Source organism: Cryptomeria japonica, chromosome 2 (genome assembly GCF_030272615.1).
Source record: "Cryptomeria japonica chromosome 2, Sugi_1.0, whole genome shotgun sequence".
NCBI classification, from domain to species: Eukaryota; Viridiplantae; Streptophyta; class Pinopsida; order Cupressales; family Cupressaceae; genus Cryptomeria; species Cryptomeria japonica.
This window is the reverse complement of record NC_081406.1, coordinates 268,852,881-268,879,177: the sequence shown is the minus strand read 5'-3', so window position 1 is coordinate 268,879,177 and position 26,297 is coordinate 268,852,881. Positions and strand designations below refer to the sequence as shown.

At 37.9% G+C, this 26,297-nt stretch overlaps 1 protein-coding gene across 2 annotated transcripts in view; it reads right to left on the bottom strand.

The window, feature by feature from the left end:
• LOC131056104 (phosphoinositide phosphatase SAC2) overlaps positions 1-26,297 on the bottom strand; it is a 147,136-nt gene that overhangs the window by 21,847 nt on the left and 98,992 nt on the right. For both annotated transcript variants that reach the window (XM_057990447.2, XM_057990448.2), the window contains one exon: positions 8,509-8,712. In XM_057990447.2, coding sequence (XP_057846430.2) covers positions 8,509-8,712 — 204 coding nt within the window. The remainder of the gene's footprint in view (positions 1-8,508; positions 8,713-26,297) is intronic.

Below are 26,297 nucleotides of genomic sequence, written 5' to 3'. Positions count from 1 at the left end.
CCCTCATCATTTCCTATCACCTTTTATATCCTTATTTCTCTACATGAAGAGATACATCTTTTGGGAAAGTGTGTCCTTTCAAACAGTTGTGACTTTTGTTAATAATTAACTGCTCTCCCTTCAACATGTTTGCAGCCGTTCATAATGGAATTGTTATGTTTCGTAGAATTAATCATTGACCTTTATTAAGAGAGTTCAATGCCCTTCTAATTAACTGTGGATGCTGTTTGGAGGATAATTATTTCATCCTTTAACTGAACGCCAACCAGCAGATGATATTCTTGAGACAATAGCAGCAAAAATTGTGTGGGGAAATAATCGGCAAACCAAAAGAATAAGATTTTTTGAAAAATTCGGATTTTAAAAAAAATTGTAGAAAAATAGACAAAAACTACTTTTTTTAAAAACTTAAGGGCATTTCCATAGCATAAAGATATAAACAGCAAATTAAATAGAGTTTAACCCATGAATTGTAGAAAATAGATTTTTGTTGTTTTTATTCATATTGCTGATTGCATAGACAAATATTCAGTTAACTTTTTAAAAGGGCAGTCACCAAATACACCAAATAGTTATCTAAGTCTGAGATCAAATATTAGCTAAACCTACGAAGTAACTGAGATCAAAATTTATCAAACAGTGATCCAGCTACTGTTAGGAATTCAGTAAAAGTGGAAGCCATTTTGAAGTCATCGAAGACTTTCATTGTGATTGAGGCAAGGAGTTTTCTAGGGGTAATTCAATATTTGAGAAAGCTTATCAAATCATATCCAGTATTGCAAAGCTTTATATTACCTAATGGCGATTGCTAAGTCCTTTACATGGGGTAGAATTCAACAAAAGGCATTTGTTTAGTTGAAGTAAAAGATTAGCAAGCCACTGGTTTTGGCAATACCTAGCTTGCAACTACTATTTTAGGGGGAGACAACTGTTAATGATTATGTGTTGGAGTTTGTTTTATTACAAGTATGTAAGCTTGTTTTTTGTCATTCAGATTTATTTCATGGAACACTTTGGATATATTGCTCATATAATGAATTGTATGTCTTTGTCTGAGCAAAAATTATATATATCAATTATAAATTAAAAATCATATATCTATATCTATATCTATATCTATATCTATATATATTACGTATGTCTTCAGACGTTTAGTGTCATGATAGAAACACTTCGTTGGTGAGGCAGCCACCAAGGTTTAAACCCATGCTGAGCCACTAAGCTTGCGGGTTTGAACAAATGAACTGTGGGAAATGATGGCCCCCCAGAAATGGCCTCATGGGAAGAGACCTCTATAAGCGGTCTCTCTGGGTTCGGACCAAGCTAAAAACCCAAGTTTCTCCAATCAAAAAATACATATATATTATATTGAAAATTAAATATTTACATCATAAATTTTGCATTATTTTTAATTTATAGTTTATCATATAACTATTAAATTCAAAGTTCCCAGACTCGGACTCGGCTCGAACTCGGCAAGGCCAACTCGACTCGTGACTCGGCTATGACTCGGCAAAATAAAAAAACCCTTCAAATTTAGAGATTTTTAACGATTTAAAATTTGTGTGTTATTGAATAAAGCTTAAAGACACTATAACATCATCATCAAATAGAAGCTAATTTGATCACATACATAAACATACATCCATCACATGCGTAGAAATCATAGTTTTAAGACTCGTGGACTCGCCACGGACTCGCGAGTCCATGGGAGCCATGAGTCGACTCGCCACAGACTCGCGAGGCAAGTCCTGGCGAGTCCTTGCGAAAGACTCGCACAAGTCTTTTGTTGAGACTCGCGAGTCTTTCGCAAGGACTCGCGCAGCCCAGTTTACATGCCCGAAAACCATTAAAACTCGTTTTTTTTTAATTTTTTCAACTCATTTGGCATTGTTTATTGGTTATAGCAGGTTTGTAGGCTTTGAAGGAGGAGAGGGAAGAAGATAAAATCAGAAAAAGAGATCTAGGTAAGGATTTTTTCTCTTTCTTTTCTTTTCATTTGAATCATTTCAATGTTTTGAAAATCCAAAAAATCTTGAAAAACAAGGGGATATGCTGCCAAATTTTTTTCTATTTCCTTTCCTAAGTTATTTCCTCATATTTTTTTTTGTTTTTGAATGCTATTTTTCCCAAATGATTCATTGTCATTTTTTTTGTTGATTTTCCATAAAACCCTGCTGATTTTTTTATTTTTTCATGTTAAATCAGCAATGGCAAGTTCAACTCCAAGGGCAACCCCAAGGTCAGGAAGACAGAGATAAAGCATGGAAATATGGGATTCCAGGAAGCAAAAAGGTGGAGGTCACTTGCACCGAATGTACAAAATGGATGACGCATGGAATCAATAGATTAAAATACCACCTTGCACAAATACCTAGATATGGTGTGGAGGCATGCCCCAAATCAACTCCTGAGATTATTAGAGAGATGAAGGCCATTCTTGCTAAGAATGATATGCAAAAGAAAGAAAGGCAAAAAACAAAAGAAGCCATGGCAGCTGCAATGAATCCCACATTGTCCACTTCGGGTCCCATTGGTCACACTCGTGGTCGTCAGTCACTTTCATCTTTTGGTGACAATGAGGGTGAGGCTAGTGGCACTTCTGTTAGATCAGACCCTAATTTTTTTGTACCACGCAATGTTCCAAGTGCACAACCTTCACTTGGAGGTACAGGATGGAATAGAGAGAAGCATGAACAAGCACGGATAGCAGCTTCAAACTTTTGGTTTTACACTAATCTATCTTTCAATGCAGCAAACAATGTGTATTGGGAAGGTTTTGTTAATTCATTAATAGTTGCGGGTAAGGGGTTTAAGGCCCCAATAGGTCATAACTTCAGTGGGCCATTGCTAGAGAAAGCTGTAAAAAATACACAAGTTGTGGTTGATGATCAGAAAAAGGTATTGGAAGAGAAAAGGATGCAGCATTTTATCTGATGGATGGACAGATGGACAGAATAGGACTCTTCTCAACTTCTTGGTGGCTTTAAATGGTGCAATGGTATTCCTAAAATCTATTGATGCCTCAAATGAAATAAAAAATGTAGAGACTTTGTGTAATATGTTGGATGGGGTGGTTCAAGAAGTTGGAGTTGAGAATGTTGTCCAAATTATCATGGACAACGCAGCTGCATATGTATCTGCAGGTAGAATGCTTATGGAGAGGCATCCTACGATTACATGGAGTCCTTGTGCTGCACATTGCTTGGACTTGATGCTAGAGGACATTAGGAAGATTGGATGGGTGAAAAAGGTGGTTGAAGATGCAAGAAGTGTCACCAAATTCATCTACAACCATACTTGGGTGCTTGCTTTGATGAGAAAACACACAAATGGCAAGGACCTTGTGCGACCTGGAGTGACACGATTTGCTAGCCACTTCATCACTTTGTAGAGCATTCTTAGTGCCATTCCTCATCTTAAGCGGATGTTTGTGTCTGATGCTTGATTGGGGTCTACATACTCCAAAAGACCTGAAGCAGAGTGTGTAGGGGAAAAAGCGAGACTAGGACAATGTACCCTAATCCTAACTTTTGACACACATTGCGGAATCCGAAAGAGCCTAGAGATATCGCACGGTTGGCTACTTCTTTTGGTGAAAGAGAGAGCCACGGGATATCTATTAGGATTTCTATTCCCTTGTTGAAATTGAAAGCTAAAATGATACAAGTTCAAACCCTAACCTCGAAATGTAAGTATGAACTAGTAACAAGTTTGCAGAATTGAGATTAAACAATAGACAGCTGTAAATGTAAGGATAAAATAAGAATGCAGATATGTACCCGGAGTCGAAATTGGACTGAAAATGTTCGGGACGGGGGCGCGGGCGCCGCTGTCCTGAAAACTGCACCGGAAACCACTGTTTTGCACCCTGAAACACTGTCTGGAAACTGTCGGAGAGCTGTCTGTCCGGAGGACCAGGGCGCCCAGCGCCTCTGTCCTGGTAGGACCAGGGCGCCCAGCGCCCCTGTCCTGGTAGGACCAGGGCGCCCAGCGCCCCTGTCCTGGTCTTCTGAGCTACAATTTTACACAGGGTTCTGTCTCAGTCTCCTCTTTCCGGATCTGTGTCCTGCGGCGTCGTCCGAATCCCGAAACCTGCAATAATATCTGAAAAGGGGGAAGGGCGGCTATATAGGGTTTTGCCTTAGTCAAACCCCCGCTTTGGTGATTTCCACCTCCACGAATAGCCAAGTTGTTTTGTAAAATGTATTGTGTGTGCAGACCTAGTGTGTATGCAAGGTCCAAAATGCAAGAAAGCAAACTAGAGCAACCTAGAAAGTAAACCCTAATTGCTTGTAAATGATAATGCAAATGCTCTAAATCAAGATGCAATGTGATCTAAAGCATGACTAAATGATATATCAAAGCTTATGTAAGGACATGAAAACAATATGAAATCATACCCAACCCTCAAGGGAGGAGTACAAGCCAATCTTCAGTCGGTAATCTCCTATTGTTCTTCAATGCCTTCCAAGCCCTAATTGGATGAATGAATGAATTTGATAGATGCTTGATAGAATGATGTTGAGTGTTGTTGAAGTCTTCAAAGATCTGCCCTTTCGCTGCATATCCAATTCCTGGAAACAAAAATCCGATCCCTTCCAATGAGGAAAGAGAGCTTTTATGTATGAAACCCTAGGTCGTAAATTCGTATTTTGGCCGACCTAGAGATTGAATATCCCGCCAATTTCTTGGGGTTAAGCTTTATTTTATGATTAGATCATGCTCCCAAAATTTCGGGAAAAATGTCCGGGACCATGTTGCACGGGCGCCATGGTCCCGACAACTTTTCACCAAATTTTCAGGGCCGTCGGATATGATGATTTTAGAGAGAATCCCGAAGTTACAGGTGATTTCGAGATGTTTAGACCCCGAAACCAAGCCCCCAAGTTCGAAATAGGACTTAATTAGGGTTTTTGATTAAGTGATGTATTGGAGGAATAAAATGCGAAGGGCACGCTTTAGTGAAAGGGCCCAACTTTATGATGTAGAGAATGATGAAATAAGACTTTAGACCTAATTAATTTGATTAATTAAGTGCTTAAGGAGAAATACAATGCAGAATGCAAAATGCGCTAAGGCGGGTGCTAAACTAGGTGTGAAATTGTACCACCCTAGCGAGTGCGTACAATTTACGACGCTACACAGAGAAGATTGTGAGCATTGTTTTGATGAAGGGTTCACCAAAAGTGGAGAGGAGTTGACTGCGGTAAGTAACAAACACAAAAGTAAACTTTATACAATCTTGTCTATTTGCTGATTTTATTTTTTAGGGGTTAATTTTTTACTAATTTAAAATTTGTTTTCATTTTTTTAGGTGAAAGAACCTTTGGTAAGGGTTCTTCGTATGGTGGATGGAGAGGGCATGCCAATGGGTTTCATTTATGAGGCCATGGATAGGGCCAAAGAGGCCATTTCACATTACTATTGTAGAAATACAAGAAAATGTGAAATCCTTTGGCGCATCATTGATCGTAGGTGGACAAACCAACTCCACCAACCGATACATGCCTTCGCCTACTTTTTGAACCCGAAATTCTACTTCTCTGATTCATTTAGGGCTGATGAGGAGGTCATGGCAAGTGTTATTGCATGCATTGATAACATGGCACCTAATCCTGAGTTGAGAGACAAGGTTCTTAATGAGTTGGAGGTGAGATTTGACATTTGCAATTGCTCTATCTTTATTTATGAATTCGGAAATGTTCATTATTGAATTTGAGTTTGACACTTTGACTATCTATTTATGAATTTGGAAATGTTCATTGTTCAAGATCTACAAAAGTGCAGAGGGAAGACTCTTCTCATCACAACTAGCAATTGATAGGAGAGGAAAACAACAACCAAGTAAAAAATTTAGTAACTTAGTTCAATACTGCAAGAAAAAAACTACAAACTTGATTGTTACATTTTTTTCTCAATTCTAATATTTCTAAATGTTTTTTGTAGATTTATGGTGGGAGAATTATGGTGCTAGCACGCCTAATCTTCAAAAGATAGCCGTCCATGTTTTGTCTCAGCCATGCAGTGCTTCTGGGTGTGAACGAAATTGGAGTGTATTTGAGAGCATTCACACAAAGAAGAGAAATAGATTGACACAAAAACGGCTCAATGATCTAGTCTTCGTTCGGTACAACCTTCGCCTTCGAGTTAGACAGGTGGAGGGTGTTTCACATGAGGCCATTGACTTGGATGAAATTGATCCATATGGTGATTGGACTGTGAATGAACAAAATGATGGTGACGATGTCCTCATAGAAGAAGAAATTGCAGAAATAGAGAGAGGAGCAGCACAAGATGCAGAAGGAGCAAGATTGGATGAAGATGATGACGAAGATGAGGACGAGGATGAGGACTTTGACTTTGAAGAGAATCATCTCACCAATTAGATAACACAACACCCACTGCTACTACTTCTAGCTCAAGGCCTGAAAAATTGAGCTATATTAGAAGAAATACAAAGAGGAAGATGTAGTCTTCTCTTTGGTTTGTTCATTGTTGTTTTTCACATTTGGAGTTGGACATCATTATATGTAATTTTGTGAACATTTATAAACTTATGTTGCTATTATACATTTTAGAGTTGAAACTATGAGTATGAATGATGAAATTTCAAATATTGCGTGTTTGTATATCATATGACATGTGTAATGTAGTCTTTCACGAATCTTTCACGTGTTCGAGTTCGAGTCCAAATTTTTGGTTTGTCAAGTCCGTGGTGAGTCCGAGTTTTAAAACTTTGGTAGAAATGTAAATTGTAGCTGAAGGAAAAAGAAAACATAGATATATAGAGTTATAAATGTTGTCAAATGTATATAAAATGCATGACATCAAATGTTCCCAAACATATATGTAACTGTAAACAAAAACAAGTCTATGGCTCAGGCTCTAGCTCATCCTCGGCCTCAGCCTCAGAGTAGTTTGTCTGCCTCCTACAAAGGCGTCTAAGGTAGGTCCTGGATGACTGAGTAGCCATAGTCTCCACCTGTGAGGTGCCACAATGATCAACATCAGTTGTGCCTGTGCTGGATCGTGCTCTATCCTCCTCCTCTGCCATAGCCACAGCCTCAGCCTCTCTGTCTACCTGGTCAACCCACTCATGGTCGTCCTCAGTGAAGACGAGAACGGTAGACTCAATGATCCACTCAAACTCTAGATCGATCTCCGCTAGAGTGATCAGAGAGGAGCTAGTGTCCAAAATCTGTTTGGTCGAGTCAAAACGTGACCTGCCGCGGCGCGAGTCCAGGAGCTCGAACTCGGCGAGTTTGTCCATAACTCGCCTTACTCACGAGTCATGCAAGTTATGCGAAAAACTCGCCGAGTCCGAGTCACGGGCTAACAAAACTCATCGAGCTTCACTCGACTCGCCAACTCGGGAAACTCGCCTGACTCACAGTGACTCGCAGTGAGTTTTGATACGCTTAATATATATTAATAGTCTATAATAGTTTAAATTTTAAAACTACTTTATAGTATTAATTATAAACTATAGGGGTTCACTGGGGTTCAGTCCTTCCCCATCAAAGTGCCATCTATAATAGTGCATAATAGTTATAATTTTAAAATTAGTATATAATATTAATTATATACTTGTTCGCATCAAAATCCATGGGGTGGGATGTCCAAAGAGCTCAAGTCATATTGAAGTCGCGATTCAGAGCAGATTTGCCAGCTATTTCAACACTCTCATATGCGCCCCACGATTTAGGATGATTGAGGCCCTTCAAATTTGGTTGATGACCATCATTGCTCCTCCTGCTTCTCCATTTAGGATTTTTTAGAGGTTGGAAAGAAAACTAAGGGGCAAATAAAAAACTATTTCCATGTTGATTCCACACTGACTTTGATTCCATCTTGGATCTGGTCCTATTTTTGAGCAATTTGGTAATTGCATGAGTTTTTATAGGGGTTTGCAGGTTTTTGCAACAATTGTTTTCACTTTTTTGCCATTTTTTGGGGGGTTTCAACATGATTTAAATGCGAAAAATCGTTGAAAATTGGGTCAATGATTTTTTCATAATCAGGATTTTTCAGGGAATAAATCGGCTAGCTCCACGAATCATGATTAATCGAGTATAATCATTTTTTTTTCAAATTATTGCTTCTTTGCTTGAGACAACCCCAATGTATATATATTATTTTATTTCTCTATAACAACTAATGATTAGGGAGAGTGCCGATGACCAGCCAGCCTTGTCTGTTTCTCATTTATTAATCATGATGACAATGTAGTGTCTTATGGCGGGGCATGACAGGGGACCCAACTATTTTATCTGAAAAAGTAATCATTTGCTCAAGAGTTCAATGTAATCAGTAAACCTTGTTCTCCCTACATCAAAAATATGCTAGAATTCATTCTTACAACTTGCAATTGGTGGCCAAGAATTTGAGGGATAAATATTGGTACACACAAGTGAAGATACCCTTTCTCATCTAAATATTGAATACACTTTCCTAAAGCAATAGTCTCACTTTTGAGAAACATCGTAAAGATTTACCAGTAGTTACCTTGAATAAGAATTTCCATCTCGAATCCTTTGATAATCTGAAAGGGAATCCTCTGTGCAAGTTCCATTTGATTCTTGTAGAGACCTTTCAGTCAATGGCATTTTGGCCTTCGAGGGGTTATCTGTTGCAGTCGAATTTGTGGACATTGAGGTAGCATTTTGCCAAAGAATATTGCCGTCTGATAAACACCTCTTAAAATCTGATCTGTACAAATCAAAGCGTTTTTCGGTCAGTCAAATTTTGTGCCCACAAAGAAAAAAATGATGAGCACAGTAAAGAAATACAAACAAACACCAAGATGAACAATAGCAAGTTATCTCTAGCAGCTAAATATTCTATATTACAATATTAAGAACTCTAATGGCACGTATATGGCATATCATATTGATATTAGCTTTTCAGGAAAAGATATTCCAAGAAACATACTCAATTTCTCCTAGCTATTAGAAAGACCTTAATGATGATTACTGTGAATAATTTGTTCAGGCTGCCCTTTTACCTTTACCATTCATGCAGACATTGCACAGGATTATATTCTAGAATTTATTGAACATGGGATGCAATAAAATAATGATCGTTTAACAGATTGTTCTACTTACAAAAAGAGCTAGTATTCACCCATTACTAAGATTAATATGAGATATTCAAACTCGTTAAATATGAATCAAGCTACTTAAACGCCAAAAGGTGAAAATAAAATGTTAAAGAGTATTATTTGAATCAGAAAAAAGAAGAAAAAGGTGAAATAGTATCTTACAATGAAAAAAATACCTCATAATACGTGAATCAGAGAATAATTAATAATTTAATATAGATTCTTCTAGGAAAAGCTCCTCGATATCATTACAAAATGAACTAATTAATGTTAAGATTTTGAGAGAAGTTGAATGAAGTAAAGTTGCAAAACTCAGACTTGGCAAGCCCAAAAATTTTAAAAACTCAGGACTAAGCAATAACTCGGCAATTTTATCAAACATTTTAAAAACATTATTTTTAAAAAATATTCTTAAAAAACAAATATTATGAAATTTGTAAAACATATTATCGATTTCCATCATATATAAATTAAAATTAGAGTTTAATACATATCATAGACCCCAATGGGGTTGAGGAGCAATGCCCCTCATGGGGGTTTGGGGGCACCATTTTAACAATTTTATCACTTACGGGCAAAATTAGGTGTTTGGTGCTTTATTGTTTATAAAAATGCTTTTAAAAACATAAAAACTTTTTACTCATTAAGGCTAGTTATTCACATCACGAGTTTTAGGCAAGGTTTTGGTGAGTTTTTATCAAAAATGTGGCAAGTTTTTCAAAAACTCACCAGCAAGTCTTTAGCCAAGTAACTCACCAAGTCTTTTGACTCACAGGTACTCACAAGGTTTTGCAAATTTTTGGAGAGTTTTTCAACTATGGTCAATGAAGACATAGCCACATGGACTAGTGCATTTATCAAATATACACACATGAGTAAATTATATATTCTTAAATGTCCTACATATCTCTACATACATCTTTATTCTCTTAGAAGCTTTCATTTATATAAAAGATTTTTGTAAAATGAAACATTGATTTTATGTATGAAAACCCCTAATGTAAACAATTTATAAGGGGATTGTTTCTAAATGGTTGCATAATTTTGAAGGGTTTCATCAGATTTGTCAAGTTTTGTTTGTTTCCAGTATACCTACATCACTGAAAACAGAAAATAGCAATATTTTGCCATCGACAGTCTTCATCTGCAGCAGTAGGTCTATCAAGTTTCAGTAATACACAACAGATATCAGCTAGATTTCTAGCAAAATTTAAGGCAGATATCAAGGTAAATTTCAGTTACTTTTGCAGGGTTTGAAGACTATTTCCCTGGTTTAACATATTTTTCAGTGCACTTCTGACCATCCAAGAACCAACAGGCTAGGGTTTTCATTACCTGGGGATTCAAACCAACTATTTTGCTGATTTTGTGACAGTTTTGAAGTTGTGTTTTCAGCAAACAGGGTTGTTTTTTTCCCTTTTCCCCTAAGGTTTCATAACACTAGGCATACAAATTTGGAATAAGGGAATGGGAGTTTGGAAAACTTAAAACTGAAACCTACCATTTCTGTGACTCTTTGTTTGAAACACTTCAAGGTCAATTGTCATTCAACAATAGAGACAATGTTAAGCACTAATCAAGCAACAAATAAGAGGATCCACCATAATGCGGGACAAGGATTGCATCAGAATCACTCAGAAGAGATTTCAGATTAGCTATTTTAGCTAATCCTATGTTTAGAGATGTCCTATTCTGGGAGGATATTGGACAGTGTCAAGCCTATGTTTAGGTTGCTTTAGTGTGCTTTGATCTAAAGCATTGTTTACATTAGTTCCATTTCTTAAAGTGCTTTCTCTCCAGGTTTTTCGTTATTTTTGTTAGTTAGCTTTGAAGACATTGATTTTTGTAATAATTTAACAAGTATCCTAAAATCCCCAAAATATAGTTTTATAAACTTATAAGTGCTTTAAGCACAATATTTCTTAATTATAGTGGAAGTTATGTTTATGCTGTAGAAATTGTCGTTGCAATTCAAGTTTTACCTATGGTCCACCAAGTTTCAGGGGCGGGGATGGCAGGATGTGTTTCTAGTACGGGGGCACTTTTGGACCATTTTTTAGGGGACAGTAGGGGATGTTTATAAAAATAGAGAAATTTTTAAAATTATATAAGAATTTCAAATATTCATATCAGAACATTGTTAAAGCATTCATTATAGACATTGTAGAAGCTTAATACATAATGTTGTCCTCAATTTTTGATTTCAAAAATTGGACTATCATATAGAAATTTTTGTTAAAAAATGAAAAAAAATTACTCTGGCACGCTTCCCGAGGCAGAAATTCGCCCCATCCTTGGACTGGATCGATCGTTGATCCATCCCAAGCCACGTTTCGAATTTCGTCGCGTTTCGAGTTCGTTTGCTATGTTTTTGCTTCAATGTAGGGGAATTTTTTGATAATTACCAGTAACTGGTAATTTGTTTTTCAAAACCCCCTTGAAGCTTTTAGGCTTGTAGGGGAATTTTTCTCCAACTGCAAGTTTTTATAAAACTTGTAATGAGGGTTTTAAAACCCCATTACCAGGAGTTTGACTTTAAGTTAAAATAAAACTTGTAAATGGGATTTTAAAACCCCTTTACATGTCTTTATAACTTAAGTTATTTTTATAAAGTTAAAATAAAACTTGTAAATGGGATTTTAAAACCACTTTACATGTTTTAAGTGAAATCACTTGTAAAGGGAATTCTATTTCCCTATTACAAGTAATTTAACTTGTAATTTCTTTTCTAAAACCCGAAATTGGCAAAAATATGAACATTTTGAAAAACTTGTTGTTTTGTTTCCAAAACCCGAAATTCTTCCATGCCATTGCAAGCTGATTTGGGTTCGAATTTTTTGGAGGAAATGTAGGGATTCCTTCCAAGTGTGGATTTTCTGCAACTTTGAAGGATTCAAACCCATTTTCCACGCATTCATTAAACCTTTTTTTCGCCATTTGTCTTCTTCAAAGCGTTTTTTTCGAATCATACATTTATACGATTTGCCATGGTTTGGGGGTTTCAATCCATCTATTCCTAAGGCGTTTTTGGCTCAACCATAAATGCGTTGGATTCTAAGCATTTATCAAACCATTTTATGCGCATTTTTGGTTTCGGATTTGCAAAAAGGCCCTAAAAACCAGTCATGTTTTTTGCCAAGAATGCATTCTTCGCCTATAAGGTATGCTTTCATTCCTAAATCGTTTTTGCTTTGTCTTGTATTTAGTGATGAATGAAATCAGTTTTGAACCATCTCCTTGGCATTTTTACGTGGCATTTTTATAGCAAATCGGTTTTGCTTTTGTCACAATGCGTGGCTAAGTTTTTCCCTTTGTGTAAATTCTATTTTAGGGGCATCATCTTCCATGTTGGGTTGATTCTCCAAGTTTGGATTTCTTCTCAACCTTGCAAGGTAATTTTTATTTTCGTATTTCTTTCTTATTTCTTTCCTTGCATTTTCTTGTTTAGTTTTAGTTTTTTTCATGTTCATAACGGGTTTATGAGAGGAAATTCCCCATTTTACAAAGAAATTTGTAAAGTAAAGTTGTTCTTCCCCTTTGTAATTCTCCTTCTTTACTTGCATTTGGGTTTTAGAAACCCGATTGCAAGTAAGAGGAAAATTTGTGTTCTTCCCCTTTTTGAACAAAGACTTAACCTTCTTTGGTCCAAAAAATCAAGTTTCAAGATAAGAAAAATGTACTCTTCCCAATTTGCAATCTTCCTAATTTGCAAAGAAATTTGCAAGTGTGAAAAGTTCTACCTCAAGATGTGTTCTTCCCTTTTTGGACAAAGACTTAACCTTCTTTAGTCCAAAAATCAAGTTTCAATGACGAAAAAATCAAGTTCTTCCCAATTTCGGGTTTTGAAATCCGGATTGCAAGTTGAAAGTTCTTCCCATTTTGGCATAACAAAGTTCCAAGTGATCTTCCCGAAATTCATTTTTACCTATCCGCTTCCAATTCCCTCATCCGTACTTATCATCTTCGTCATTTCCCACATGCCTAAATACCTTTTTTTTCGTCCATTCCTTCGATTTTCAGTTTGTAAATAAGTTTGCATTTGGATTTTGGAAAACCAATTGCAAATGTGTTCTTCCCAACTTCCAAACTGAAAATTCATTCTCCTTCCATTTATTCATGCTTCGTGTTTTGCAAGTATAATTGCATTCGGAATTTAAAACCCGATTGCATGTTTGTACTTCCCTTTTGTGTACTTGCAAAACATGTTTCAAAACACGAAATAAGTCAAAAGCTTATTTTTCTACCTCTTATATTTCCTCTCACAAAGCCAAAGTACGAAAGTTGAACTTTCCCATTTGGAGGAGTGAAAATGTCTAAAGATACTAACTTTGATGTTGCCTTGATACTCTTGGATTTACATTGCAGCATTCCCAGTTGTTTCCAGATGACAGATGTATCATCATCTCCCACTCCAAAAAAGATGAAATATAGGTATGATAAATACCAAAATGAAGTTCCACAGTCACACGTTTCCTCCTCCCTTGATCATATCAAGGATACTGAGATAGGGCATGTTGACATGTCCGAATTCATACAAAGGATTGAAGATCCGAAGGAGGGGGATATGCAACGGTTGCTGGACAGCCATATCCATCATGCCGCATCCTTTCCAGTTGCTGCCCTAGAACTGGAATTTGTTCTAGCATGTGCTCATCATTTTGATAAAGAGACACGAGTTATTAAAAATGATGATAGAGAAGTGATCATTCGCCTGGATGCAGAAGCTATAGAGAGGGTTTTCAAAATACCTTCTGAAACCATTTATATAGAGATCTCCAAGCAAAGTGCAGCTAAATACTTTGCCAAAAGGGAGAAAGACTGCAAGTGTCATATCAACAAATGGATTCATGAACCTCGCACTGCGCTTACCAGATGGGCAAAGTTATATCGATCAGATTTCAAGAATGAGATCGGTGATACTATTACTCTTCTGAGTCGTATGATGGGATTGGAACATTCCAATGTTTTTGAACCTTGTATGTACCAATTTATTATGTTAATAAGGCAGTCTCAGCACATCTGTTGGGGTGAGATCATCAGTGATGCTTTGTGTGAACAACTTGCAGTCGTCTCTACTACTTTCACCTTCTACATGAATTCATATCTCGTGTATATTGCTGCATCACTTAGACATTTCCCAGGTCTTTCCACCAAGGGTGACCGCATGCTTGTACCGGTTTGGGAATACTATGATCAAATGCCTCTAAGATCAAGTAGGTCTCATTTCAGAAGGGTTCAAGACGCTTTCTTTGGTCATTATTTGTGTCAATTTGACAAGAACCTGAAGAACAAAAGAGTCTCAGATGAAGCATGGGAAAAGGTGAAAGAATATGGTTGTTTGTTTCTCCAGTTTTCAACTTTTACCTACATGAGAGTTGGATGCTATGGCGGGCAGCATTACATGCTCCCACGATACCCAACATATAAGATTATTCTCATGGAATTGGGGAGGCAGATCATGGTTGTGCATACACATCAATTAGTTAAGCACAAGGTTGGCATGGGTATTTCTTCCAACAACCCATTGAAGATTGGTCAATATTCTCTAATGACTTCAATCAAGGCCAAGGCTATAAAGACTGAGTTGCAGGAAATTAGACTCAAAAGATTCAAACCTAGAGCTGATTTCGATTACCGAGGAATGAAGGAGAAGATCAAGAAGACCTTCGTCCATGTACATCAGATAGAAGATATCTGGGTTGATCTCCGTACCGAAAAGGAGATTCGCAAGATGGATTACTGCCGACTCACTGCAGAACAGATTATGGATCTAAACCTCGTGAACATGCCACAAGGTATGATTGATGATGGCAACGTTCTTGATCCTGAGTTTGTCAATCAGAATGTTGATGAGGCTCCACTTCCTTCTATCCACTGGTCCCATAAGGAAGGCACTTCTATCTTGGATAGATTTCAGTCAGTTCTTGCCAATACCAATATCTGGCTTAAGAATAATGGTGTCAAGCTCATTAAGATTAAGGTTGGGAAAGAAGATGATTCTACAGGTCCTCTTGGGCGGAAGTCTGAAATTCAACTAGACAATAAAGAAGGTGCATCCTCTTCTAGTACGAGGATTAAATTGTGAGTCAGCCGTGCAATGGTGCTTCCTCCTTAAGAAATAACAGTTCAAGGCAAGGAGAAGCCACAGTTGGAAATTCTTGTGATTGATCTTGAAGCTTCAAAGGAATAAACTCAATCTAATAAAGCTCCTCAGTCGCTTTCTACAGAGTCCCCACATAATTCTCTTTCTTCACTTCCTATTGAGGTACCCATGTTTCCTCCTGTGATAGATGTGAGCTCTCAATCTGCCCCTTCAATTTCAGAATCTCCGCAGAACGTCCTTCCACATTCGGCAGCTAAACCATCTCAAGGTCGTTCTCAAGAAAATTTGTTGAATATCTTTTCAGATGATCCTTCATATGTACCTATGTCTCATATTGATACTTCTATGACCTATTTTGATGAGTTCATGACATCTTCATCACATCCTGTCATCACTCAGCAAACTATGGTGGCTATCCAGACGGACACTTCTCCCAAGGTCACCACAGTTATTCAAACAGAAACTGCTTCTCCCTCTATCCCAGAATCAGAGTTAATGGCTTTACCTCCATGGCTCAGTTCCTTCACTACAAAGAGGAAGAAGCAGGTGATCTCACCTAATGCCTTTGACTACCAATAGTTGAAACAATCAAAACCTAAAGCTGTTAAGAGGGCAAAGACAGTTTCGAGGGTGACTGTTGATGAAAATCAGATGAGAGTGGCAAAAATTGCTGAACCAATATCAGATAAACCAGTTGAAGAAATGCAAGCAGCTGATTATCGAATCACCAAAGTGCAACTGGGTAAGTAGACTCATGAGGTTGTCAAGCATGATGCTCAACAAACAGTGGCTACATTGGTACAACGGTATGATGAGGTGTTGACAAAGAAAGATCAATTGGAAGTAGAGAATCAAAGACTCATGGCAGCCATCCAAAGTATTACTCAACCTTCAAGTGGAGAAGGCCAAGTACGTATTTCCTCCAAGGTCAGTGAACCAATCCAAGGTATTGTTGACGTGTGTTTTGTACACAGCCTAACACAGAATAAAATACCTAAGGGTATCTTATCCTCTCTTGAGAAAATAGTCTCTAACTGCTGAAGATTCGCATAAAGGATCAGTTAGGTAGACTCCAAGGTTCTTTGATGTAGGGTCTCTACGTGTGGACAAGCTCCAGTGGTATGATGTGATTTGCTGGAATCACAAGGGGACTTACATTGAACTTCCGATCTGCTTTGCTGGACACAGGCTCTTACTAACTTAGATTAAAAAAAAATGGAAAAAGGATAAGGGCGAAGAGAGGATCTAATCCTAATACTAAGAATGTAGGAGCAATGATTGATTTTTGATGAAACTCTAACTAGGTCTTGTTTTGACATCAATGGAACATCTACACAAGACTAGTGCGATCTTCTATGGGAAGCTTTATGATGTTCAAATCATCACCGCAGGCATAGATACCATCCAAGTTGATGCATATCAATGAAGAGGCAACAAATTGAAATTGAGCTTAGGCTGAATGATTCCAGTTGACTACGCAAGGCAAGTCTGCAATCAACAAACTGCTAGTAGTATGGATGTACGAATTCCACCATCAATCAATCACACTTCCTCCATTCATCTAATTATCTACCATCTAAGATTGAAGACTTCAACAAGAAACCATGCAAATTGCAAGAAAACGACATATTTCACCATTACTTCAATGAAAATGGAGTTTGTTTACAATCAATGGCAACAATTTCTTGCCTTGTCCTCCTATTCTACTCTAATTGCTATTCTATCAACTATATTCTAACTCTTCCAACTATTTACAACTCTCTCTAATCATCTAAAATTAACCCTTACAAAATGAAATGCCTGGGCTTATATAGTGCCCACAATACAATTTGATGGCTTAGATCAATTCAAGATCAATGGCCAAGATTTTACAATGAAAACCCTAATTAGGGTTTGTTACAACCATTACATAACATTTAATGCTTGACCAATGATAAAATTGTATTGCTTGGACACATGTCCCTTTTAGAAAAATCGACCAATGGATAGCCGAGGTAGGTACATCGGAGTTTGTGCCACCTTCCATGAGTTAAGTACATTGAATCTGGACATGCTGAGATGGACTTCACTGATTGGAGAAATTATGACTAGGACGCCACCTCATCTGACACTTGAAGCTTGCTAGATATTCAATTTGATGTCGTTGAGAGGCTATCTTTAATTAACTCTTGCTCTAACTCCTTTTGTCCTTGATGTGCAGGATGACGATGTACCTCGCCTTGGAACGCTGGATTGAAAGAGGTCGCCCATGTCTTGGCTTGATCGTCCTGGCGAAGACCGTCCTTGATCCGGCTTGATTTTCCTTGAAGAGACCTCCATTTGATGCCTACACAACATTTCAAAATTAGTAACATGATTTTGCAATACATAACATAAATTAGAGAGCAATTTTTTAGGAAACTTAATGATAAGTCCTTTATTAATCATTTCCTAAAAACAACTGAGCTAAGGCAAAACAAAATTTCAAAATCCAAAATTAAGGAAATGACGATCAACGTTCAAAATCAAAACAATAAATCCATATCGTCATACCTCTTTGAGAGCTTAACTCTAAAATGCAAAATAAAGGAATTCGCCTAGGCAAAATTTGAAATTCGATAGTCTTGATGTGATCTTCAAAAGAACGTTCCTCTTATCAACTTCGCCACCCTTCAAGTCTTGGACGTGATTTCCTCTTCAAGTTAGCAATTTCGCCATCTTTGATATGTCTTTGACGTCCTAGGCAACCTCGCTCAAATGGAAACTTCAAGTTCGCCTCTCCTTTGGATAGTAGTTTCGCACCACCTTTGATTGAATTCGCTCCTCTTCTTGAATGATAATTTCGCCCTTCCTTTGTATGAAATTCGCTCCTCTTTTGCCTTCTCCAAGTTGCATATGAGAGATGATAAATGATGATGTGAAAATGAAATAAACACCTTCCTTTATAGGCGCTCACCTTCATATTGACCTTAGGCCGACTTTTTGCAAAATATAGCAATTAAAACGATTTTTAAATAAATAATAAAGGCCGACCTTGACAAAATAAACCCAAGCGCTCCCTTTTGATTTTTATTAATTAATAAATAATTAATTAAATGCCTTTATCATTTAAATTGACAAATTCGATTTTTACAAGGCAAAATAATTAATTAACATTAAGCGCAATATTTAAATGCTATTTTTAATAAAATATCGATTTTGTTAGCATTTAAATAAATTTAAAAAATGTGTTTTAAGCGCCAAAATGAAAAAGTGAGAAGATACGTACCTCATCGCCCTGGTCCCTGACTGAGGGACAAGAGCGATCCATCAATTTGGTCATGATTCTTGCAATTTTTACGTCCAAGGTCTTCATCCTTACGTCCAAATCGCCATTTTAGCTGGGTCCTTTGAGTTAGATTGACTTGCATGTGTGAATGAGTGCCTATGGATGTAATATCGCCCTGGTCCCTTCCTGAGGGACAGGAGCGAACTTCAAGTTTTTAAGCTTGTCCTTGCGTTCTTCAACTTGCCATTACCTTCAATGCGTGAAATGACGTCCCTTGATTCCTCTTGGTGGCTTGATACTTGTTAAACTTTCAAAATCTTGGTCTTTATGGAAATTTCGCTCTGGTCCCTTCCTGAGGGACAGGAGCGAATTAGGATATTTTAGAGCAAATCCCTCAATGTGGCGATCCTTGTAACTTTGTGCTTGATGGAGATGCTTCGAAACGTCCTTGGTACCTTGTTCTTCGCCTTGGAGTGTCCTGATCTTGGAGGGACGGCAATATAATCATCATATCGCCCTGGTCCCTTGGAGAGGGACAGGAGCGATCTTGGCTTTGTATGCTTCACTTCACTTTGCTAGCTTCCAGATTTATATTCAACGGGTTCATAATGCGTCCTTCCATTCATCCATGCCTTGGAATCGGTCGTAACTTGGCGAGAAAATCATCTATAACAAAAATCGCTCTGGTCCCTTCCTGAGGGACAGGAGCGAACTTAAGCATTTTATTGTTTTGATCAAGTCTGGATGCTCTATCATGCTCATTTCGTCCTTCACCATGCCTTTGATGTCTCGATTCGTCCGAACAAGGTCAGGAATGGCTCAACTAATCATTTTCGCTCTGGTCCCTTGGTGAGGGACACGAGCGATTCGCCTTGGTCCCTTGGAGAGGGACAGGAGCGCTTTTCGCTCTGGACCCTTGGAGAAGGGCACGAGCGAAATTTGACTTTTCGCACTCTCAATCAGGACAATTTTAATGGAATATAACATTTAAGTATAAGTGACATTTCCTTCTATGTTTCTTCTTTCTTATACTTTAAGTTATATTCCATATATACTTTCAGGATGTTTGAGAGTGGTTTCAGACCTCCAGGAGTTATATTGCAAAATCTAGTTTTTGGAGGTTTTTCAGTTTCCAGACTTAGTCAAATTTCAGGATCAGGACATTCCAGACTTAGCCAAATTTCAGGATCAGGACCTCACTCAGGCCGGACTTGCTATCCTATGTGATCCCCTGGGCGACGCTTCAAGTTATATTCATTTGATAAAATGCACCTCTCTGGACCTTTTCACATCGTCAAGACGTTTAAATCTTGCAAGGACAAAGCAAAATTGGATTTGTAGCTCCGGTCCTTCACTGAGGGACAGGAGCGATTTTTCCCCTGGAGGCATTTCTGTGTTCATGAAAATCTTCAATTTATATTCAATGGAAAGATCTCGCCTTTCTCCATCACTTCCAATTCGTAATTCATCTTGACCCTGCAAGAATAGTAAGATATTTGAAAACGAGCTCCCGTCCTTCACTGAGGGACAGGAGCGATTTTGCTCCTACAGGCCAAAATATCATGATTTTACACATTTTATCACTTCACAAGGCGAAAACAAATCATTTGAAATGCCTAGGATCAAAATTCAAAAAAGTCAAAATTTGGTCAAAAATATTCAATTGGACAAAAATTCACATTTCATCTTCAACACTTAGACAAATTTAAGCTCTGCATCAACATTCCAATTGAAAATTAGACCATTCTGGCGAATTCATTTCATTCAAAATTTGCATTCTAGAAAAGGAAACTCAAAAGCCCTCAAAAACGACTGGATTTTGGTCCGAAAAGACGGTAATTAGAACCCTAAGGCTTGACCCTAAATCCAGACAACTAACAAACTAACAAAACCCTAGAAAAAGCAAAGCGAAAACGAACAAAACGAGCAAAAAAAACATGGGTCCCCATTTACAATGGGGCGATGTGTGAAAACGTCACAACAGGTATCGAGAGAGCCACCCAAAAGGTTCAAGCCTTAGACACCTGGGTTGATCAACTGCATGACTTATGTTCACAACTCATAAGACAGGTATTTGAAACAATGGTTAAATTGGAGATCATTGAAGATAAGTTGAATCAAATCTTGGGTGCTTTCAAACTAAATTTGGAGAAGGTTGAGAGAAATTTAGTTTCTTGGCGAAAGATGCCTCAACATCAATTGGGTGTTCTTCAGGTGCATGACGTAATTCCTTCCAAAGTCATGTACATTGAATATGAGGAACTTCTGGAGAACAAATCTCTTGTTCTCAAATCACTCATTGAAGAAATTAATGAGACCTTAAAGTTGCGTGAAGCAGTCTTTCAAGATGTTACCTCCCGTTGTAAAAAGGCATCCTGCGACATTTTAAATCAGAATGATGAGCTGCTGCCCGAGGAAGAAGTTCTTGCAGATGAGCAATTCTCAGTCGCTTCCATTCAAATATTGATTAAGTATCAAACTGAGTTGCAGGAAATCCGGTCAGCATTGGAAAAGGGCAATTCCACGCTATGCCAATGCCATGATGTCATCGTAAAGACTAGGGTGGTGGCTATGAACACTCGTGAACCAGATCTTGATGAATTGCAGAAAGTTATTCAGAAGTTCGAATTGTTCATATCTTCAAGAAGTGCAACTTAAGTGTTTTTAACACTTGTAAAATTTTAAAATTGTAATTTCAGAATTGTAGTTTCCCTTTCGGCAAGTTTACTAGTAAAAGCATTTTTGTAATTGCAAGTTGTCATCACTTGCATTTTTGTAATTACTTGTAAGGCAACTACAAGTTGTGTCCAATTAGGACTGTAGTTGGAATAAGTCTTAGGTAGTTAATGAAGTCATAATTAGTTGTTGAATAGGTCTTGGTGGTTGAGGGAATTTCTCAAGTTAGTTAGGATCCTCCCACCTTTTTCTCAAGGCTCCTATCCTATAAATAGAAGAGAGGGTCCTTTGTAATCTTTATCTTTTTGGAAAGCAAGCAAAAACTCTGCCAAATTTACAGCAAGAAGTCTTTGAGCTTATGTATGTGAATTGAAGGTTTTGGAGAATAATAAAGAAGGATTACTCAAGTTTTGAGTCTTTGAGCTACAAGTTTGAGTTTGATTCTTTTTATTTATTCTATGCAAAGTCTTTCTAAAGGAGCTTAGTCCAATCTGATTTGAAGTCTTTGAGCTGCAAGTAGAGAAGATTAATTAAAATAGGAAATCTCTAGAAGGAGCAGCAAGTCTTTGAGCTTGCGTCTATTCTTGAGGAAAAATTATTGTTTGATAAGAAATAGCAGCAAGTCTTTGAGCTTGCATTAGTTCTTGTCTTTGTGTTAAAAGAATAAATTATTCCAGTCTTTGAGCTGTTGTCTTTTATTCATTGTAAAATTTAGTATAGCAAAGGGTAGATAGGACTTCCAATAGTCAAGTCTTTGAGCTTAATATTGTTGTCCCGTCCCGAAGGAAGTGACGGAAGTCTTTGCGCTTTCAGGAAACTTCATTTCCTTTCTCTCATTTTACTTAAAAGTGGTTACTACTGTTCATATTCAATCGCTATCCTTTTCTGTGAAGAGAAAAGGATATTGTCTTTCTTGAAGAAAGAAGGAAGACTGATGTCCCATCCTGTTTTTATTTCAGTTTTAGTTAGATAGGGGGAGCCTTCCCTTAATTAGGAGAGTTTTTACTCGTGTGCTGTGGTTGAAACCACAATTTTGTATATTTCCCCAAGTGTACAAAATTTTCAACCAGCACATAACATTAGATTTGAATTGAGATTTCACGTGAGCATTGATAAACAAATCAACAAAATTCAAATGCTTTCATTGTCAATGTGCATACACATTATACAAGAATTATAACAAAATGCCTAAAGGCTCCAAATTTCAACTATAAAATGACAAAAACATAGAAAATATATGACTGTCCCTAATCAGCAGATGCAATTGGTAGGTCTGTATCAAAATCGGAGCTTGAGTTTGGGACACTGCTAGTATAAGGCGTTGTCTTAGGCAATGGAACCACAAGTCCCCAAGTTCCCGAGTCCCCGAAGCATTTCGGGAACAGGGACGGGGTACCAAGGTAGGGGACGAGTCCCCAGGGAGCATTGAGTCTTACATATTTGTAATGTCCCCTAATTGGGGTATACCTGATTTTTGCCCAAAGTAACAATCCCACAACATAATTTGTTTTACAAATAATATTCTATAATCAAATCATATAATAGCTATTTAACTTTTTAAAGTAAATAAGCCAGAGAAACGAGACTCGCCCGAAATCGCCCAAACTCGGCGAGTCCGAGTCCGAGTCAAGCCAAACAAGTCCGAGGGGCTCGGACTCGGACTCGGCCGAGTCTGGAGATTAAACTCGCTAGACTCGCCGAGTTGGGGATTTTGGCTCAAAATCGCCAAACTCGGCGAGTCCTGAGCCCCAGACTCGGCTACTGGCTGGGTTAATAAAATGACAAAAAAAAAAACATTTTAAAAAGTTTTTTTAAAAAGTAATAAGTTTTTTTGGAAGGGCGAAATTTGACATTTTGGTCTCTCCGTCAGGATTATTTTATGGAATATAACATTTAAGTATAAGAAAGAAGAAAGATATAAGGAAATGAAGGAAATGTCACTTATACTTTTAGTTATATTCCATATATACTGTCAGGATGTTTGAGAGTGGTTTCGGGCCTCCAGGAGTTATATTGCAAAATCTAGTTTTTGGAGGATTCTTCAGTTTTCCAGACTTAGTCAAATTTCAGGATCAGGACATTTCAGACTTAGCCAAATTTCAGGGCATTTGAAGATCAGGATGACATTCCAGACTTTATCACTCACCAACTTGACCTAGCTTGGACCTTCAAGAATGATACTCACTCACCAAGCAAGACCCAATTAGCAACAAGAGCAAAACCAGGCCCTAAGGAAGACTCTCAAAGAAACCCTAATTCAAACTTGTAATAAGTTTTTTTGGCCTCGCGGGGCACTGCCCCTCGACCTCGCCCTGTATCGCGACAGGGAGCGCACAAGGGGCGCTGCCCCTTGACCCCACCTTGGGGGCGCTGCCCCCAAACCCCCGTCGAAAAATATGGGGGAAATTGCGTCGATAGAAGTAGAGAAAATTTAACCTCCAAGTCTGACATTGATTGGATCGACTAGGTAGATATAGAGGTTGAGACTGTAGCCATGGCAGAGGAGGAGCAGAGAGCACGAGCACAGACAGGAGATTCAGAGGCAGATAGTGACACGGATGTTCTTGATGTTGGTGAGCATGGCATGGTGTCACAGGGAGCGGCTATGGCAGTCGAATCATCCAGGACCTACCTTAGACGCCTTCGCAGGGGACTGGGGCCGGAGGGTGCAGGCTCCTCTGAGCCATAGACTTGTAGTTGTATTTACCTTTGGTATTTGTATGAAACATTTGATGATGATCATATGATGACATGGATTTTTTATTCCATGAGTTTTGTAATATTGTATACATTTGACAATATTTATATATCTATGTTTGTTATTTTCTTCAGCTACAATTTGCGTTTATGCTAATGTGATTGATGTATACTTGTGTATGTAATCAAAGAGCCGAGTTTGATGATGTTATTGTGTCTTTAAGGTGTATTCAATAAAGGGTGTCTGAAACAAGTTTTAAATATTTAAAAATCTCTAAATTTCTTGAGTTTTTCACTATCCCGAGTCCAGCCGAGTCTGGAGCCGAGTCTGACGCCGAGTCCCGAGTCCGAGTCCGAGTTGGCCTTGCCGAGTCCGAGCCGAGTCCGAGTCCCGTTTCTTTGAAATAAGCAATTGAGTTAAATAACATCACCTACTTGGATCTAATCTATAGTTTCATTTCCAATAAACAACCATAGTAGGGATTGGAGAGGAGAGCATGATAGGGCGCCTAGAAATCATTCACCGCAACTAAGCCTAAGGGCATGACAGAACACCCCTTGGCCCACAAATGGCAGTAACTCATGTCCATCTAACATGGGTGGGCTACTTAGATTGGGGAAGCCGTCTATTGCCCTCCCAATCGTGTCTCCTTAATAATGCATAAATGATTGCTTCTATTCTTTAGTATCACTTCCAACAACCAACCATCACAGGAATTGGAGAGGAAAGCACGATAGGGTGCCTAGAAATCATTTGCTGCAACTAAGCCCAAGGGCGTAATATAACACCCCTTGGCACACAAGTGGTAGGAACTCCCGTCCATCCAACATGGGGTGGGCTACTTAGATTGGGGAACCCGTCTAATGCCCTCCCAATCGTGTTTCCTTAGCAATCCATGCATGATTGTTTGTAGGAGAATAAATAGATTAAATCAATAATTATAAGAGTTTAAATAGATTAGTAATTCCCATTAATAACTAGATTAAAGATATATACGAGATTATATATTAAACAATATAATCACATTGCATACCAATCACTTGCTAGAACACAAGTCTGCTGTCTCCTGAATACAGGTTATTCATATAATATCTGATCTGGTTCAATACAATCCTTCTTGGATGACCTAACAAATCTGTTTATAACATATTCTTATATCTGTTGTGTACTTTACCGAACTGCTCTTAAATTGATTGATTTTTTATTTATTTCTATTCGGTGTCTGCACAAAATCTGCTTTTATTTATATGATATCACATGGAGAAACTTTCCTTCCATGCAAACCTTCTACACAATTTCATCTCTGAAATGCTTCTATTTCTCTTCTAAATCTGCTAAATATATGTTGATATTTCTCCTTCATATTTTCTTATAATTCTGATTTAGGTCTGCTCCTAAATCTTTTTTTAATGGGAAAGATATTTCCTTTCACGATGCCTTTGGATTATGTTCTCGTAGCTGATCTGTTTGAGTTCTATGACTGCCATGCACATGGTCTGGTAAAACATACTGCCATGCACATGGTCTGGTTAAACATAGTCCAAATGTAAAAAAAATCTTGAGAGGAAGTGGATGGGAAAGTGTGAAGGTAGATGCATATTGAAAAGAATTCAAACTAAAGAAAATTTTAATGCAGATACTCTACTAAATGCAGCTTTGGTACAAGTTGAATATATCAATCAACATAAATATAAGAAACTGTCGTGACGCTTTCACACATCGCCCCATTGCAAATGGGGACCCCTAACTTTTTCTGCTTTCTAGGTTAGTTGTTGAGTCATTTAGCTATCAGCCTTTTATTTTTGAAGAATTGTAGTGTCCCAAGTGACTAAGATGTGATCAGGATGAATCTCAATCTTTAGGATGAGACCTCTCCCAGCACTGCCAATGGGTGCCCAAGCCCTGTTGCTTCCCTTCCACCTCACCTTCTCCCATTCTCCATCCATCCTACATTTCATACTTTCTACACCTACACCTCTTTATCTTCCCCCATTTCCTTAACTACCTTCCTCCTATCCTCACTAACCCCTTCCCCTTATTGATTTTAAGGTAGTGCTTGTTAACCACGGGCAAACATCAGATCTGTTGTGTTCCCAACCATAGACGATAAGCTCTTATCGTCACCCCCGAGCATGCTACATAAATTTCTCACCATCAATTGATCTGCTTGTACATGAATTCGATCTGCCTGATTATGATCGAACTTGTTGTCTTATCTTTGTTCCAAATGTTGATTCAAGTAGCATCGATCAAATAAAACCATATACCTATCTGTTTATATCAAATGAAGAAAGACGGTAATGCAGATATATATTTCATATGAATGATTTATATATCAAACCTCTTCACTATCGAATTGCAATTAATACATGTCCAAAACATTATTGATATATAATCGGGTTATATTAGAATTGACGCAAATTAGTTATCGAGTTTGTTTGCTTTGATACCGATTCATTATCGGGTGTGT